The 16,365-nt window shown below is 61.5% G+C and overlaps 1 protein-coding gene across 1 annotated transcript; it reads right to left on the bottom strand.

The window, feature by feature from the left end:
* Positions 1-400: 400 nt before the first annotated feature.
* On the bottom strand, positions 401-15,979 carry LOC127029018 (maestro heat-like repeat-containing protein family member 2B). Its single transcript, XM_050914689.1, is given in 30 exon segments — positions 401-436; positions 528-637; positions 1,579-1,702; positions 1,928-2,032; positions 2,476-2,565; positions 2,670-2,805; positions 3,148-3,215; positions 3,539-3,661; positions 3,889-4,050; positions 4,891-5,013; positions 5,214-5,333; positions 5,583-5,690; positions 6,097-6,149; positions 6,848-6,989; positions 7,268-7,308; positions 7,704-7,863; positions 8,059-8,166; positions 9,164-9,283; positions 9,617-9,690; positions 10,186-10,299; positions 10,411-10,480; positions 10,990-11,082; positions 11,642-11,785; positions 12,114-12,265; positions 12,925-12,963; positions 12,966-13,022; positions 13,427-13,592; positions 14,149-14,271; positions 15,310-15,449; positions 15,964-15,979. Coding segments are annotated over 30 exon segments (3,117 nt in total).
* Between the last annotated feature and the right edge of the window lie 386 nt (positions 15,980-16,365).

Here is a 16,365-nt window from a genome sequence, read left to right as displayed (position 1 = left end):
TGACATGCAGCAAGCTGTCCAGCACGGCAGTCAGAAAGTCCGTAGCCTGTGCTGGAGGGATGCATTTGCAAACAGCCTGGAGAGAAGTCAGGAACAGGAGAGACGGCGTCACAGCTCTGCTCCAGCAATTCGGAAAGGAAAGGCAACTTGACGGGGGCTGTGAGTTCGTCAGTCATGGAGGGGGCAATCACTTGACCCTCCTGCTGTGCATACAGTGCTGTTTACATCTGATGCAGCTAACCGATTTGGAAGTGTCTCCCCCCACGTTGTTGGCTTATATACCAAATTTGTATTCTGACAAGAGCACTCACACACACACACACACACGTGCGCGCAAACACGCACATCACGGTATCTGCTCCAGCGTGCCTAAAGGACAGTCTTGTCTCAAAGCTTCTTGCTACTTGCTCACAACAGCTGTCCTGGACAGCTCGCTCTGGAGACAGAGAGAGACTCTGGAGGGGAGCAGGGAGACGTGCAGGAGCCCAGGAGCTGGGCCCCCACCCCTGTGTTTTGGGCCCAGTTACCTTTGCTATTTTGGTGCCTGTCTCCAGCAGAGTCTCGGTGTCTGGGCTGTTCAGCTCCTCACAAAGGCACCTGATCTCATGTGCCTGAGGCACCACCTTCATGGTCTTGGCTGGAACAAACACCAGGAGAAAAGAGGAGTCACGTCTACAGAAACCCAGCCTCTGGCCCCAGATACCAATAAAGGAGAAGCCAAGTGGTGGCAGTGAAGGCCACAGGGAAACCCAGGGCCCTCCTGTACTTGGGGCAGCAGGATTTCCCGAGGCCGAGAAATAGCTGACAAATCCCAGGCTGGAAAGAGCCCTCTTCCTCCTCAAACCATTTGCTGGGCCTTCAGGGTTTCAGCAGCCTCTGCTCCTAGCAGCTGCGTCCCCTATTGCCGCACAGGCCAGCATCATCTCTGGGAGGCAGGAAACCTCCCCGTGACTTCGTCAGCACAGGCAGCAGACCTTGCTGCCTGCAGAGGAAAGGGTTCAAACACAACCCCTTTGCAGCACGTTCCGGGCCTGCAGCTCAGATCCCTCCTCCCTGCCCAGTTTGCTCTGGGCAGCAAATTGGTTTCCTCTCTTGTGCTGGGCAGGAGATTTCTTCCCTGGCAGGCATGAGTTTGGAGAGTGCCTGGGTAGCTGCCTGTCTCTCCAGGCTGAAGGCAGGGAGCGAGGGGGAAGGCACCCTCTGAAATGTCAGGGACCTGATCCGAGCAAGTTGTCTGACCACCCTCTGTCTCTCCTGGAACGTGGAGGGGGACAGCCGTGGAGGGGGACAGTCCCCAGCACTGGTGACAATGTCCTGCTCTCAGAGAGCAGTGAGAGATGGCCCTGACCACCCAACCTCACCGACAGCCCAGGGAGGTGGCACTCAGCAAGCCTCTCCCAGGGATCCTTCCTGAGATGGCTGGGGTGGCAGAGGGCTAACAGGGTGGGGGCACAAAACCAGCCGAGCACCCTTCCCTCCTGGGGACGGGGCCTGCCCCCGCGGGACCCCGGTGGTGCCAGGCCAGGAAGGGAGGGAGGATCAGGCTGAGCAAGGCTGGGAAGCGCCCGCTCTCCTCACCTTGCATTTGGAGAAGGTAGCCAAGGCAGAGCCATGCCCTCTGCTGGGACGTGGCCAGGCAGTCGCTGGTCAGAGACCCCAGCAGTCCCACCAGGAAGCCAAACTGCTTGCAAGGACATCCTCTCTGCAGGGGAGAGCAGCAGGAAAAGGGTCGCAGGCAGCCCCAGCACCCGCTCGCCTCTACTGCCCATCCTGCTCCCTGAGCAGCAACCGGGCAGAGGGGCAGGCAGAAGGGCTGCCCCATAATCCCAGGAGCCCCGAAACCCAGCACCCAGCCGGGCAGGGCTCCTTTCCGGGGCCATGAATGGGGGGAATGGGGCCCCAGGGCACGTGGGGGGTCCCTACTCACCGTGAGCTCAAATCGCTCCTTGCAAGCGCCCAGCACATGGGCGCAAACCCGCAGGGCTCTCTCCCGCTCCCATTCTTTGGCTGAGGTGAGCCAGCCCTTCAGGACCTGGGGGAGGGTGCATCTCTCTCGCAACAGGAATCTTTCTCTCCCTGAGATCCCCCTCCCTCTCCCTCCTTCTCTGGCCCCTTCCCGGCACGGTGCCCAGTCCCACCAAGCACTGGCACTGCAGCCTTCACCGCCTCACTCCCTCCAGCTGCCTCTGCCCTGAGCCAGGTTTTGCTTCCCTGCCGGTGTCTCCCCACTCTGGCCTTCCCCCAGGCTGCTCTTGCCCAGCTCAGGGCTGGCTCTTGGCTTTCCCTCCATCAGGGCCCACTTCTCTGCCTGTCCTGAGGCTGCAGTGGCCGGGCGCTCCTGTCCCCCAGCTCAGCCTCAGAGCAAGGAGCCAAAGCCCCACTTTCCTGTAGGAAAGGTGTCCACCTCCTATCACCCGCTAAGGCCTCCATTCTCTGCCCCCGCAACACTTTCCCTGTTGCCCCATGGCTACTCACGTGGACCACGTCGTCAAAGCAGGTCGCCTCTGCCTCCAGAAGGCTTTCTGTGAGCTGGCCCAGATCTTCCATGCCTCTTCTGTGCAGAAGCTAAAAGCAGCAAAGGAGAGCTGAGGTTCTGCAGCATGGGGGCTGCCAGGGTGCACTGAGGGGGGATCCTGAGCCAGAGGGGGCAGGCACTGGCCGGTGGGTACCTGCATGTTCACAGCTGCCCTCACTGTCTTCCTTCCCTTTTTCATCCGCTCCTCGGAAGGATAGGACAAGACACTCTGGCAGCACACTGCCAGCAGCTTGCGGTTTTCCTCCCTGCTCAGAGGTGGCCTCAGCTTGCTGGCCGGAGGACAAAGGAAGAGAAAACAGAAAGGGGATTTCCTAGCCCTCTCCAGAGTGGCTTAAACCACAAGTGGGTTCCTCCTAATCGAGGACCCCCAATCCAACACCCCAGCCTATGCCAGTGAGCGCTGCCTGCAGCTTTAGCAATTCCTGCCTCCTCCCAAGCAGCAGGCGACCCCCCCACCCCCAGGTTAAGGAACTCCTGGGGCTCCTTCCTTTGGGAGACACCCGAAATGGGGAGCACCCTCCCACTCTACAGCCCCAGCAGCTCCCGGCCCCATGCTCAAGGGGCTCAAGTGGGCACACTGGGAGTCCCAGAGCCTGGGGAACAGACCTCACCTCAACTTCTCCAGGGCGTGAAACACTCCATACACCAGGGAGTCCCAGGGCTCCCCCTTTATCCAGTCCTGCAAGTCCCAGAGAGACAAGGGCAGAGTTGGCAGCGGGCAGGGACATGGGACAGCCCTCCCGCCTCCCCCAGCGACAGGCTCTGCTGCCAGGCCTGGGCAGACACTGCCCCGTCACGCCCACGGCTCCCCAAAGGCACTGCAGGAGGGACCCTGCTCCTCAGCCACAGCCACCCAGCACCAGCACCCAAGGGCCCCACCAGCTTGGGACACAGCTCCAGGAGCTCGCATGAAGCCAAGAGACTGTCGTGCCTCTGGGGAAACCAGTCGGATGGCACAGCCCAAAACTCCCCTGTGGGACTGCCCCAGCTACGAGCACTCACCAGCAGGGTCCGCGTCGCCTCCTGCTTTAAGGAGAGCTCAAAGCTGCCGCAGTCGCCCACAGCCTGGATGGCACAGCTGACCTCGGTGATGCTCTGCACCAGGGCGAGCTTGAGGTGCAAGTCCTGAGGCCAAAGAGAGCAAAGCACCCCTTGAACTCTTTGAAGGGCTGAGAGGTGGAAGAGGAGCATGGGTGTGGGGAACCCACAGCGGGCTTGGATCTGGACGTTGAGGACAAACCCTTCCTTGGGAGATCTTTACAAAGAGACCATCCATCTCGGTACACCCCAGCCCCGAGGGGCTGGAGCTGGGGCACCCAGGCATCCCTGCCCTGCGCGCCCCATACTCCTACCCTCTGTTTGGCTCTGGAGAGCCGCAGGATGTTGCCCATGATTTCTTTATCCACACGGGTCAGCAGCTGCTCCTTGGGGGCATGCAGCGCAATGCCGCTGTAGGTGCGCATGAGAGCAGCGCGAATGGCCTGGTCTCTCTCTGTCTTCTGCCGCCGCTGTACCTGTTGTCAACAGAGATGCCCCAAGACGTCAGCCCCGGGACTGCTGTGGGCTCCTGCAGCAGGCCCTGCCCCACACCCTCACCAGCTCCTTGTTTCCCTGGGCACCTCCCAGCAGCTCCCCAAGCCACTCCTTGAGCTGCGAGCTCTGGGGCCGGCAGCTGTTCCCATCCCGCAGCCTGGGTTCTCGCATGGGGATGGGGAGCAGGTGCAGCCAGCATCGCACCCACTGCTGGCTCTTTTACCACTGATTTGGGAGGTCGGAGAGCTGTCTGGAGCCTTTCTGTGGAAAGGTATCTGACATAGCCTGTCATGGTCCTGCTCAGAGACGCGCAAGCTGTGCGGGTCAGCGGTGCAGATGAGCCCAGTCTGCTCACCTCCCCAGGCCAGGCTGTACTGCTCTCTCTGCAGGGCCCTGCCCTGCCCTGCCCTGCCCTGCCCTGCCCAGAAAGGCGTCCCCACAGCCCCCAGGTGGGGAGCAGAGCCAGCGAGACCTCCCAAGGCTCCTGCTCCAAGCCCTCAGCTTTGAGGAAGGGGCAGAGTGCCCACCCCCTTGTCGCCAGCTCCTGCTGAAGTTAAGTCGGGGGCAACGGGGCTGCAAGCAAGCAACTGCTGCAGCTGCCCCAGCTGGCTGCCTCTGATCCATCAGGTGTCAAACCCCATCCTTTCCAAAGACACCTCAGGGGTCCCAAGGCCAGGACGTCCCCTCTGAAACACAGGTCTCGGGTAGCTCTTACAAGAGGGCTAATCTAAAGGCAGCTGCCATGCTTCGGCTGCTGCAGGTGTACAAGTGGAAATAAGCCAAACAAGGAAAGCCAAACAGCACAAGCCTGGATCCTTTACCTTCCATCCCATGGAAGTCTGATAGAACCAGCCTCTGGTGAAGGCAGCAGAGAACATAGTCATCGTGTCCAAGACCAGGTGGAAGTGTCTCTCGGCAGCGTGGGACACAACAGAAATCATTCCCTGCAACCACAGAGAAACGGGGAGTCGGTTCCAGCCCAGGCACTCAGCCGTGGCCAGCGACAACGGCCAGGCAGGATGTTGCAGCAAGGGGGAAACGGCAGCAACGGGGAAATCAAGGAGGTCTGGAGCAGGGCCAGGAGCAGCCCTCCCTCTCCCCCAGGAACAGGCAGGGGATGCTCAGGACGTGAGCATCACCTCACCTGGGCCTCCGACAGCTCCACAGGGTTTGTCTCCTGGAGGAACCTCAGCACCTGCCCTTGGACGTGTCTGAGGTCCCGACAAGCTGCCAGCGTCGTCCCAAGAGCCTTGTAGAGGAAAAACTGAAAGAGAAGAGGCCGAGCCCGAGATGCAGTCACGGCCCGACCTGTCAGGAGAGGGCTGGCCCCAGATGGACCCGGCCACCCCCGGGAGCAGGCAAGGCCGGCCGCAGTGCCAGGCTGTAGCCAGCCGCTGCGGCAGCCCGGGGGGAAGCGCCTTTTGGGGGCGAGGGAAGGGGAAGCAGTGAAAACCGCTTGCGTGGGCAGAGCACCGGCGCCAGCCCTGGCCCCGGCACGGGGCAGGAGACACACCTTCTCCCAGGAGCCGGCAGCAGAGCTGCCCAGCTGCTGGCTCAGCTCCTGGCTCAGGCCTAGGGTCCAGGCCTTGTCCTCGATGGGCTCCAGTGACGCTTGCAGGAACTGGGGTGAACAGGAGAGGAAGCGAGTGTTCCGCTGACCTTGGCCAGGGCCCTTTCCACGCTTGGGAACGGCACTGTCTTCCCATACCCCACCCAACCCTCTTTTTGCCAGCTTCCCTCTTCTCCTAACACCTCTTGTGAGACCCCCCGGTATGCTGGATGTACAGGAGGAAGCATTGCTAAGGCACATGTCACAGCGTTAGAGGGCATTAGCCATCCGCCGTGGCACGTGTGCAGACAGCAGCTCCTCGGAGCGGGCAGGCACCTACTGTGGGGGGAGGCGCAGGGTGCTCAGGAGGTGCCCCCAGCTCCTGGTGCCTACACAGGCAGCCCCAAGCTTCCTCCCACAACTTTGCTCCCTCTTCTCCCCCTCTATTTGTGACCCCCCCCCCCCAAGGATGCCGTACCTTAAGTACACGGTGTTCCCACTCGGCAGAGTCCAGGGAGCTCTCAGTTTTTCCTAGAAAGCAAGAGGAAGCAAAAGCTCTCACGGCTATTTAAGCTCACACCAAAGACGAGCCCGGTGGTCTCCTCTGCAGTCAGACCTCCCAAAAGCCCCAGGCCATCAGCCTAGAAAGGGCCTACGGCAAAGCCCTTGCGAGGCCAAAGACACAGGGCAGATCCCAGGGGCATTTGTCAGAGGCATTGATTCACGTTGGGGAAGGACGCACTGACTGTGGCTGATCCCCACTGCTTGACTGCAGCTCCCAGAACAACTCTGACCACTGAGTCCCAGCACGCATCAGCAACACACATTTTCTCCTTAATGACCAACTGCTTTTTGCCCACTTGCAGCCCTTCTCCCAGGCTATTGCCAAGGACGGCTGCTGCAAACCTGGCCTGGCCTGGGGACCTGGTCCTCCAAAGCCAGGGGCTGCACCCCCTCCAGGAGCACCAGTCCCATCCCTCCCCCAAACACCATCCTTGGGTGCCACCAAGCCCTGCCCTCCTAGGGGACATCAATGGCCTTGTCCATTCCCTGGGCCGAATCGATGCCGGGGGATGGCTGCCTCCAGCCTCGGCACGGGCTCCCTGGAAGGGGAAAAGCAGCAAAGCAAGTGCTGGGGAACTGTGGACAATTTGCTGGTGATGCTGGGCAGCTGCATTTTCCTGCCTCCCCTCCCCCCTCCAGCCTCTCCCTCCCCACCCACACTTTACCTTCCAGGTACTGCAGCAGGAGGGGGACCTCGGTCGCCCATGCTGCCCCCAAAGCTCTGTGGACCCTGCCGTGGAGGGCCTGCAGCAGCTGCAAGGCAGCGACTGCGCGTTCGCCACTCGTGTAAGGAGCCGCCGCCACCACCTAGGCAAGGGCGGGAGAGAAGGGTTGCTCCTGCCGCCAGAGCCACAGCTTCTCCCAGGAAAGAGGGAGAGAGCTTGGCGCCGCTCAGCCGGCAGTGGGCAGCCGATGGCTTCACCCAGGGTGCTGCCGGCCCCGAGAAAGGAGTGGGATCCCCGATGGGCTCGGGGATGGCTTGGGCATGCTGCCTCCTCCTCGGGGGCTCCCAGCACTGGCCTCAACAGCATCTCTGCCCCGGGCTCTCCCACCATGCCTGGCCAGAAAAGCTCTTTGCTACTCACCAGCAGTCGAGCCAACAGGGCCTGGGGAGCCGGCAGGCAGGCTGTGGGGAGGAAGAAAGGCTGGGTGAGCCGACTAGCCCCCGCCATGCCCTGCCCCTCGCACGTCCGATGTGCCCGCACAGGGCTGAGGGCTGAGAGCAACTGCGCTGCAACAGCGCTGGCCTGGGGGCTCTGCAGGGCTGCCCAGCATGAGGTGAAGACAGCTCCAGCATGGCCAGGAACGAGCCCCGGCTCACCAGGAGAGCACTGCGAGCAGGAGAGCCAGGCCTCTGCGCCGGGCAAGAGGCAATGCAGGCAGAGCCCCTCGTGCCCAGCAGCAGAGCCTGTCTCTGCCCTTTGGTTTTCCTGGGCTCCTGCTCAGGGCGGGTGGGTCGCAGGGAGACGCAGACTGGCCCGATCCCTGGCCAAACCCAGCAGCACTCACTGGGGTTCCTACCTTGCTTCTGGGAGTCCATGGCATCAGGCTCCTCCTCTCCTTCCTTGCACCCGGCTTTCTCCCGTCTCTCAACCAGGGCTCGGAGACAGCGGGAGAGCGGGATCAGCATGCCACTGTACTGGGCTGGCAGCACATACTGCAGCAGCCTCGGCCACAGGAGCTGCAGAGAAGAACCGGGCAATTCGCCACATTGGCATTGCCACTGAGCTCGAAGACGAAAAGGATGGTCTGCGTTTCCCTGAGCCTTGTGCGCTTCAGCGCACATGAGGGGAGAGGTTCAGGGCGTGGGGGAGCACGAGGAAGAATGTCCTGAAGGCAAGAAGTGGGCACAGCAGCAGGGCAGAGGGCAACTTACTTTGGTCATCCCCCTCCGAGAGACATCCAGCGAGCCCAGGATGTCCACGCACAGGGCTCGAAGAGCTCCATCCTCCTGGGTTTCCCAGGCAAAAAGGCCTCCTGCCACCTGTAAGACAGAGTTGGCAAAACCCCCGTTACTCTCAGCTCCCGACTGACGAGGCTCAGGCACAACTCACCAGTGCTCCTGTTGCTCCTGTGCCTGCCTCCCGGGAGCACTGACCTCCTGGAGGAGGACAAGCACAGCTGGACCCAGCTCGAGGACCAGGTCCCAGGCCCTGGAAAGGACTGGGCAGCCTGGGAGCAGAGAGCACCACTGTTTGTCTGCACGGTCCCCTGGGGCCCAAATGCTGCTGTCGTGCCACCAAAGCAGAGGTGAGGAACGTGCCCTTCAGCAGGGCTGTGCTCGGTGCCAGCCTTGGCGGCAGCACACCCAGCCCAACGGATGCGGAGGAGCACGCAGAAGCCTTTTGCTTTGCCCTGCTCCCAAAGCAGAGCCTCCCCGAGCCTCAGAGCAAAGCGACGCACACGGATCTCCCAGCTAGAGGGAAGCTCCGGCCACAGGGAAGATCCGCGGGCAAGTCAGCGGGAGGCTCGGCCATCCCCAGCTTTCATCTCCTGGGCGCCCAGCTGGAAATGCTCACCGAAGGGACTGCTAAATGGCCTGTCCCCTTGCCAGAAGGGATGCGGGCCCCCAGACTGTTATTGGATGGGCAGGGTGTGCTTTGGAGGGCCAGAGCACAAGAACACCACAGAAAGCTCCTCTTGCCAGGCCCACCTGTCTGCACTGGCTGTGTTTTGCTGATTGTCCATCAGCATTTAAGGATGGAGGATGTCCTGTCCCTACAAGCCTTTCCCTTCGCAAGGCGGCTTTGCTGAAGGCACCTGTGGGCACAGCTCAGCCCGTGGGTGCACGCAGCCCCGCAGTCCCGGGTGGCACGCCCAGGTGTAAACCCACGTCATCCACTGACATCTCCACCAACATCAGCACAGACACCCACGAGAAACGGCCGTTTGGAGGCTGCTATGATGGCAGTGCCAGCGCTGATGGCCCTGCAGCGCGGAGCTCTCCATGGCCAAGGATGCCTGCAGAAGCAGGCTCTTACCAGTCTGCCCGAGGCCCGGCTGAACTCCGTGAAGATGTGCCCCACCACATCCCATGCCCAGCAGCTCTGGGAGCCGGAGCTGAGCAGCTCCCTGATGAACTCCAGAACTGCCCTCCGCACCTGCCAGGGGAGAGTGTGGTTATGACCCTCCTGGTCAAAACCCAAAGGGTTTGCTTGGGGGCAGCCTTTGTGGTTCATGGAGAGATGATGAGGGCGTGGCAGAAGCTTTTGGTCCTGGTGTCAGGGCTGGGCTTTAGCACCAGGCTGGACGGGCGTTTGCCCCATAGAGCACAGTGACCTCCCCGCCCCACTCTGCCAGCTCTCCCCAGGGAGGAGCCATCACCCACCGCCTGGGCAACGCGCCGGCGCTTCCCCAGGCACCCCAGCTCTGCCCCGAGGGAAAGGGTTTCTCTGCCTCCCCTGGCGGCACTGTCCCTGCCCAAACCAGCTCACCTGGGCACTGGGGTCGTTGCACACTGAGCGCACGGCCTCCACCACCTGGGGCAGCTTCTCTCTCATCGCAGGTGCTGGAAGAGATAGGGAGAGGTGTGCCTTCAGGCAGAGCCCTGATTGCAGAAGGGATCCCATGAAGCTTCCAAGTTTTTCACACACCAACGGGACAGAAAAGCGTGTCCTGACTCTGACTTCACAGGAGGCAGCGGCGTAGCCACAGCAACTCCGTTTCTAGAGGTACGGCTATTTTATAGGGACTGAAAGCTATGGTAACACAGAGGACGAGAGAAACGGCATGGGTACAAGCAGCTCCTGTGCACACCAGCCCAGCTGCCCGCCCGCCCGCCCACCAGCCTGCCCATGTTACTGAGCCAGGAGCATCATCCCTGGTGTGCCGCCATTTCTCACTGCCGAGGGAGAGCTCAAGCCCTGTCGCGGGGCGTCAGCTCGGCTGGTTGACCAACTCTTTGCAGCTCCTGTTGGGTGCATGTGCACCACTTTCAGCCCGTTTCTGCTCTCAGCCCAGCAGCCCCAACCCCTGCCTTGTGTCCCTGGTCCGTGGCACTGACCGTCAGAGTGGGCCAGCGCTCCCAGCAGGCCCAGGGCTGCCACGCGACCTGCCTCGCTCCCACCGCTCAGCTGGCAGTGCAGAAACACAACTGCCTCTTCGGGGCAGCTTCGTGCTGTGGGGAAGAAATCGCATTCTGCATTAGCAGGCAGCTGCCCCCGACGGCCAAGGACAGGGAGAGAGCTGCCACGGCACAGCAGGGCATCGCCCAGCCTCCTCTCCTTACCCTGCAGCACCATGCAGTGGGACAGCACTGCCTTATGGGCCGGGCCAGGCTCCTTGGTCACGTCAGAGAGCTGTGGGAACAAGGTCCGTTTTAGAGAAAGTCGCATCAGTGTTGAGACGGACTGGAAAGAAACGGTGCTTTCCATTCTCCTCTCCCTGGGTACGCTGGGCATGGGACCCACAGCCAAAACCCAGCCCACCCCACAATGGCCCCGGGCACACACAGAGGTTTGCAGCAGCCCAGGCTGCCCAGGAGCTGAGGCTGAGCAGCATTGAAAGGCTGCCCTTAGGGTGCCGGCGCTCCAGAGACCTCCTGGAACTTGGCCGAGAGGGAAATCGCTGTGGGAACCAGGCTGCCCCGCGGGCCCGTTCCAAACAGCCAGGATCAGGCCTCCTGCAGCCTTAAGGTGGCACCTGGATCACAAATCCTGGTGTGCTCCTGGCCTGCAGGAAGCTCCCGGCGGAGGGATGCCATGCCCTGCCCTGCCCTGCCCTGCCCTGCCAGGAGGCAGGTCTTTCCCCTCCATGGCAATCACATGTGTGGGCCCCAGGCCAGTGGCAGGGTGCAGGCTCCCCTTACCTGGCGGTGCACAGCGGTGCTGATGGCGAGAGCCATGCCCTTTGGGATTGGGGTCTGAACACCCTCCAGCATCTCCAGGACATAGCTGAGACTCTACAAGAGAACGGGGGAGGAAGAGAAGGCTAAAGCCACCTAAAGGCTCTTGGGAAGGGAGAAACCCAGCACATCTGGCATAAGGAGAGTCCCTGACACCAGCTCCAAGGGAAAACCCCAAACCCTCCTGCATGGGGCATCGTGTTTGCTCTCCCCTCAGAGCAGCATCGGGAGGGTTTCTTTCCTCTGAACAGAGCCCGGTGTTGACAACTCAGTTTCCCGGCACTTCCCACTCATCAGACCTCGCCCCTCACTGGACAGGACTCGACATGGCCCTGGGCATTAAGACAAAGCTCTTCCCACCCACGGAGCCCCAGGGAAGTGGTAATGCCTCCCTTCCTGAGAAGATGAGCTCCAGGGACACTTGCCTCCCTCCTGCCCACCCCGGGTTTCTCTTTTCTTGCCCAAAGAGCCTGGGAAGCCCCAGGCCTCCTCTGCTCTCCCTGTTCCTTCTCTAAGGGCTTCCCAGCTCCTCCTGGCACCCCACAGCTCCCCAGTGCTTCCTGCCACTCACAAGGACCCACTCCAGCGGCCATGCCGGCCCTGCGCAACACCTCACCTTGGTGACCCGGGAAGTGTCTCGGACCTCCTGATACTGGTGCACGAGCCAGAGGAGCTGCTCCCAGGCATGCTCTCGGTGCTGCTCCTCATGCAGAAGGACCCCCATCATGGCAGCCACCGCCCCCAGGACAGCCTGCTTGTCCTGAAGAGGGAAGGGAGAGACTCTGCTTGGAGGGCTGAAGGTCTGCCTAGTGCTCAGCATCCCCTGGACACCAGTCTGCCCTTCCCACTGCGTGGGGTTTCCCTTTCCCTTCTGCCCAGCAGCAGAAGGGCTCACTCCAGAGGACAGAGAGCATTTCCCCATGCTGGCACCCCAGCCCTCCCTGCAGAAAGGCCCCAAGACTCGGCTGCTTCCCGTCAGGGAGCCTCCCTCCCCTTGCCCCTCTGCTCACACCCCACTGGGCACAGACAGACCCACCGACGTGGACATCCCCGCTGCGGCCCCAGGTGTGGAAAGCAGCACTTCTCACCTCTTCCTCCTTGCACTCCAGCCAATTTACCACTGCATAGCGGAAGACCGGGTAAATGGCTTCACAGAACTGTGCTACCCCCTTGCGAGGGAAGGGGCATTGCTCCCGGTTGCAGAAGTACGTATTGACTCCTTTTGACCATTGCTCCAGAACTGCACCAGGAGAAAGGAAAAGGGAGCACGTGAGAGTCTGCAGCAGGGACGGTACCTTGCATCCACGCCTAAGCCTGCTTTAAGGACAGTCCCAGGCTCGGCAGGGCTCAGCCCAGGACCAGATCTGGATCCGAGGGCAATCTGTGCTCTTGAGGTGTCTGGAATCAAACACCCCACTGTTTCTCTCCTCCTCCCCATTGCACCTTCTCCTCCTCAATGACCCCTTCCCCTCCGGCATTGCTCACTGCAGCCCCTTCCCTTCCCCCCCCCCCCCCCCCCCCCCCCCCCCCCCCCCCCCCCCCCCCCCCCCCCCCCCCCCCCCCCCCTTCCCCCCCCCCCCCCCCTTCCCTCCCTTCCCTTCCCTTCCCTTCCTCATACTCGCCCTTTCAGAGCAGGGATTTTAATCCCAGAGGAAAGCAGGGGAACAGAAGTCGTGGAAGGGACCCGGGAGTTCCTCCATGCAGTGCTGCCGCATCCTGCCCACAGAAACCTCCCAGGCTTCCCCCGCTCCTTCTACATACTCACAGCAGTTTGGGATCACCAAGGCCTGACCTTGCTGCAGGCTGACACCCACCCTGTTCCCTCTGAGATCACATGGAGGCATCAAAGGCCACCCCAGCCCCCGCCCCTGGGACCCCGGCCAAGGAGCCGACACTCACCAGTGCAGACGGCACGCAGGATCCGGCCGCTCCTCACCGGCTCAGCATGGCGCGCAGGGCGAGCAGCGTCATTCCCACGAAGGGGATGCACCGCAGGGCTGCAGAGAAGGCAGGGACAGAGGGACCAAAAGAGGGTCACTGAGAGACACGGGAGACTGGGGTCCCTCCCTGTCAGGGCTGGGGCTGCTGGGCCATGCGGGACATGCCAGAGGGTGTGGGGAGGGCTGCCTTCCCCAAGGGGGACACAGGGAAGCCCTTTGGGGAAATGGGGAGGACAGTGGAGGGCAGAGACCCCGCGGGTTTCTCTCCACTGGATTCCCACCCTTTGGGAACTGGGATCGGGCTGGTAAGGCAGAGCTGGCAGACGGCCCTGGCACAGAACAAGGAGGCACGGCAACTCTATAGTCCCCCAGTTCAACACAGAGCATTTAGGGAGGGGGAGGATCCCTTCTCCCCGTTATCACAGACCCCGACCCAAATCAGGAGGCCGAGGGTGCCATACCGTAGCTGCGGGCCATTTTGCCCAAGGTGAGGAGCACAACCTCATCAGGGACCTTCCCCATGGCCTTCAGGTGGCTCTGGAGCTCGGACATGACAAAGTGGAAGTGGGAGCGGGCCAGAGCCACCAGGACGTCACTAGCAGCCGTCTTCACGTCACCCGTCACACCCTGCAAAAGCGTCACAGGTTAAACACTCCAAGAAAAAGGCTGAGGCACTCGGACAGGCTGAATGACCCCGTCTCCTCTGCGAGACCCCTCGGGGCACTTGTGCTCGGGGCCGGGCGGTTGCTGCCTCTTGTACCCTGGGGTAGGCGAGCAGTTCCCTGGCAAGATGAGGGAGGCTTTTCCCCAGCACAGCCCTGTGCCGCTGCCCCCTCTCCCTCTCCATGGAGATGCCAGGAACAAACTGTTGCAGACGCGAGACCTCCCTGGGACCTCTCTGTGGGGCTGGTGGGTTCCCACAGCTCTTCCTCAAGGCAGCAGAAAGAATCTTGAGCTGGAACCCAGCTCTCGCTCAGTTAGAAACAGCCCCGAGTCCGCTTCTCTGCACAGTTCTCTGCGTCCCCCTCCAAATTCCCTGTAATGATGAGTCCCCAGAGCCTCTCCCTTAGGACCTCCACTGGGTCTGAATAATCAAGGAACATCTCGGCGCCACTCTGTATTTCCCCCAAAACCAGGGGCGGAGGCAGGCTGCTTTGGTGGCCTTGAAAGAGAACAAGCTCACCTGGGCTGCTCGCATGTCCCTGGACGCCTCTGCTATCAGGCGGTTCACGACACCGCTCGTCAAACAGCCGGCATCTCCTTGCAAGACGCTCTCCAGCTCCCGATATGTCTCCACTCGGTCACCCTGGGGACAGACCACAGAGGGGAGTGATGGCACTTGCTTCGCCCTCGTTCCCAGGGAGCCACGAGAGAGACCTGCTGCCCCCATAATTATCTGTGGGACACGGGCATGAACGGCGAGCTGCAGGCATCGGTCAGGACAGCGACAGGGAAGAGCAAGGTCTTCTGCAGCACCTCTGACACTAGCAGAGAGCCAGACAGGGAGATCGACTCCACCAGGGTAAAAGAGTGACTGTTCACGCAACTCCTGCCTACATTTGGGCTAACCCAGCTCAAGCTAAGGCCTGGTGTATGCTGGGAGTGGCACCATTAGCTCAAAGCGACAGCACCATGTAGGCAGGACAGGTGGCCAGAAAGAGCTAAAGGGCCATGATGCAGCCATTATCACCTGCAGATTGCTGTCTCCGGCAGCCATTACCTTTTGTGTGGCACTTTCCTCAGAAGCCACTACCTTACGGAAACGGTATAGACCAAGCCTCCAAGGTGGAGGGTATAAAACATCAGCTTACTCAAAAAGCTTTTGAAGCAGATCCAACAGCAGCTGTTATATTAAGAGTTACAGATTGTAAGTTATGAAACCTTATGACTTGACTGGTGCAGAAGTGAATGCACATGATAGACTAGTGTGGGAAAAAGGGAATTGAGCCCCCGTTTGTCATGTGTGTTTCTTGTGTTGTTAAGGAGCTCCTGAAATAAAGTTTAAATCACACAGTATGTTGTCCTGTAAATGTGAGCGATCCAATGGACTGTGACAAAGGGGAAGGCGTGGGAATGAGACCATGCCTCGAGGAGGGGAAGCCACGAGCACCCTGTACCATGGGGCACAGCGTTGCTCCTCGCACAGGCAGGAGCCCTGGCGCTGGGAGCTCCTGGGGAAAGGAGCGGGGAGTGGTGGTATTAGTCCAGCTTGAGCGGCAGGATCGGCGCTTGGGGACGAAGCGGCTGGAGGAGGGCAGAGGTGCCCCCAGGCAAGGTGCCCCTCTGCCACGGCACCTGGGGAAGCCAGGGGCATGGAGGGGAGCCCTCAACACCCCCGCCTCACCTCATGGTCTTGCAGCCGCTTTAGCAGAGAAGTCCCGACGGCCACAAAGGTAGTGATGGTCGCGGGGACGGTCCCCGTCGCCCTGCCTCCGTCCTCAGAACGCGCAGGTCTGGACTGGGAACCCAAGCATGGGCAGAGAGCTGGAAGAAAAGAAAGAAACGGTTTTGCTGGCTGCAGGGCTTCGCACCAGGGAGGGGTGAGGATCTTGCCGGCCTCCCCCAGCGCTAACAGCCTGTGCTGGCAAGAGGGCAGTCAGTGGGATGAGGGGAGGGAGTCTTCCCCTCACTGCGGCAGTGGGAAGATCACCCTGGGGGCCTGGGCCCATTCTGGGCTCCCCAGTGACAGAACAGCAGCGACACACTGGAGCGAGTCCAGCGTGGGGGCCCTGAGCTGGGCAGGGGATGGACGTGGGCTCTGCGAGGAGAGGCCGGGAGGGCTTGGGCTGGGCAGCCCCGACAAGAGCCAGCTGGGCCAGGTCGTCTCTGAGCGGTCCCCAGCTGCCCCACGGAGGGCAGGGAGAGGATGGAGCGAGAGCCCTCTCCGAGGTGCCTGGCAGCAGGGTGACAGGTGACCAGGACGCAGCCCCCAGCACCTGGCTGGGACAGACACTGCCTCCAGCAGGCATCAGCCCCCAACCTCCCGCCAGCCCCTCACCTCTGAGCGCTCTCATCCTCCTCACGGCAGCAGGATCTCCCGAACGGACACACTGCTCTCTCCGGGCAAAAGCCATGAGAAACTGGGGCAGCACCAGCCCCAGGAGGAAGATCTACAGCCCAGCCATTGTGACCCTCCCTGCAGGGCGTGGCACCTCACAGAGGGCCACTGTGACACGGGGACACGTGCTGGGGACACACTGTGGGGCAGGGACCGGACTCGGCAGCACCCTGGGGACCCCCAAATTCCCCCAGAAATGCAGGATTTCCCCATTCTCCATCACTTGAATGCGCTCGTGGTCCTTGAACAGTTTTAGCAAAGACTTTCTCCAGACAGCCCTTCCCAGCTCTGTCCCTGATCCACGCCCCATGTCCCTCCAGGGACCTTCAAGGTCAGGTGTGA

The sequence above is a fragment of the Gymnogyps californianus genome, unplaced genomic scaffold (assembly GCF_018139145.2).
Source record: "Gymnogyps californianus isolate 813 unplaced genomic scaffold, ASM1813914v2 HiC_scaffold_62, whole genome shotgun sequence".
Lineage (NCBI taxonomy): Eukaryota > Metazoa > Chordata > Aves > Accipitriformes > Cathartidae > Gymnogyps > Gymnogyps californianus.
Note: the sequence above shows the minus strand (reverse complement) of the source record. Positions and strands in the feature narration are given on the sequence as shown.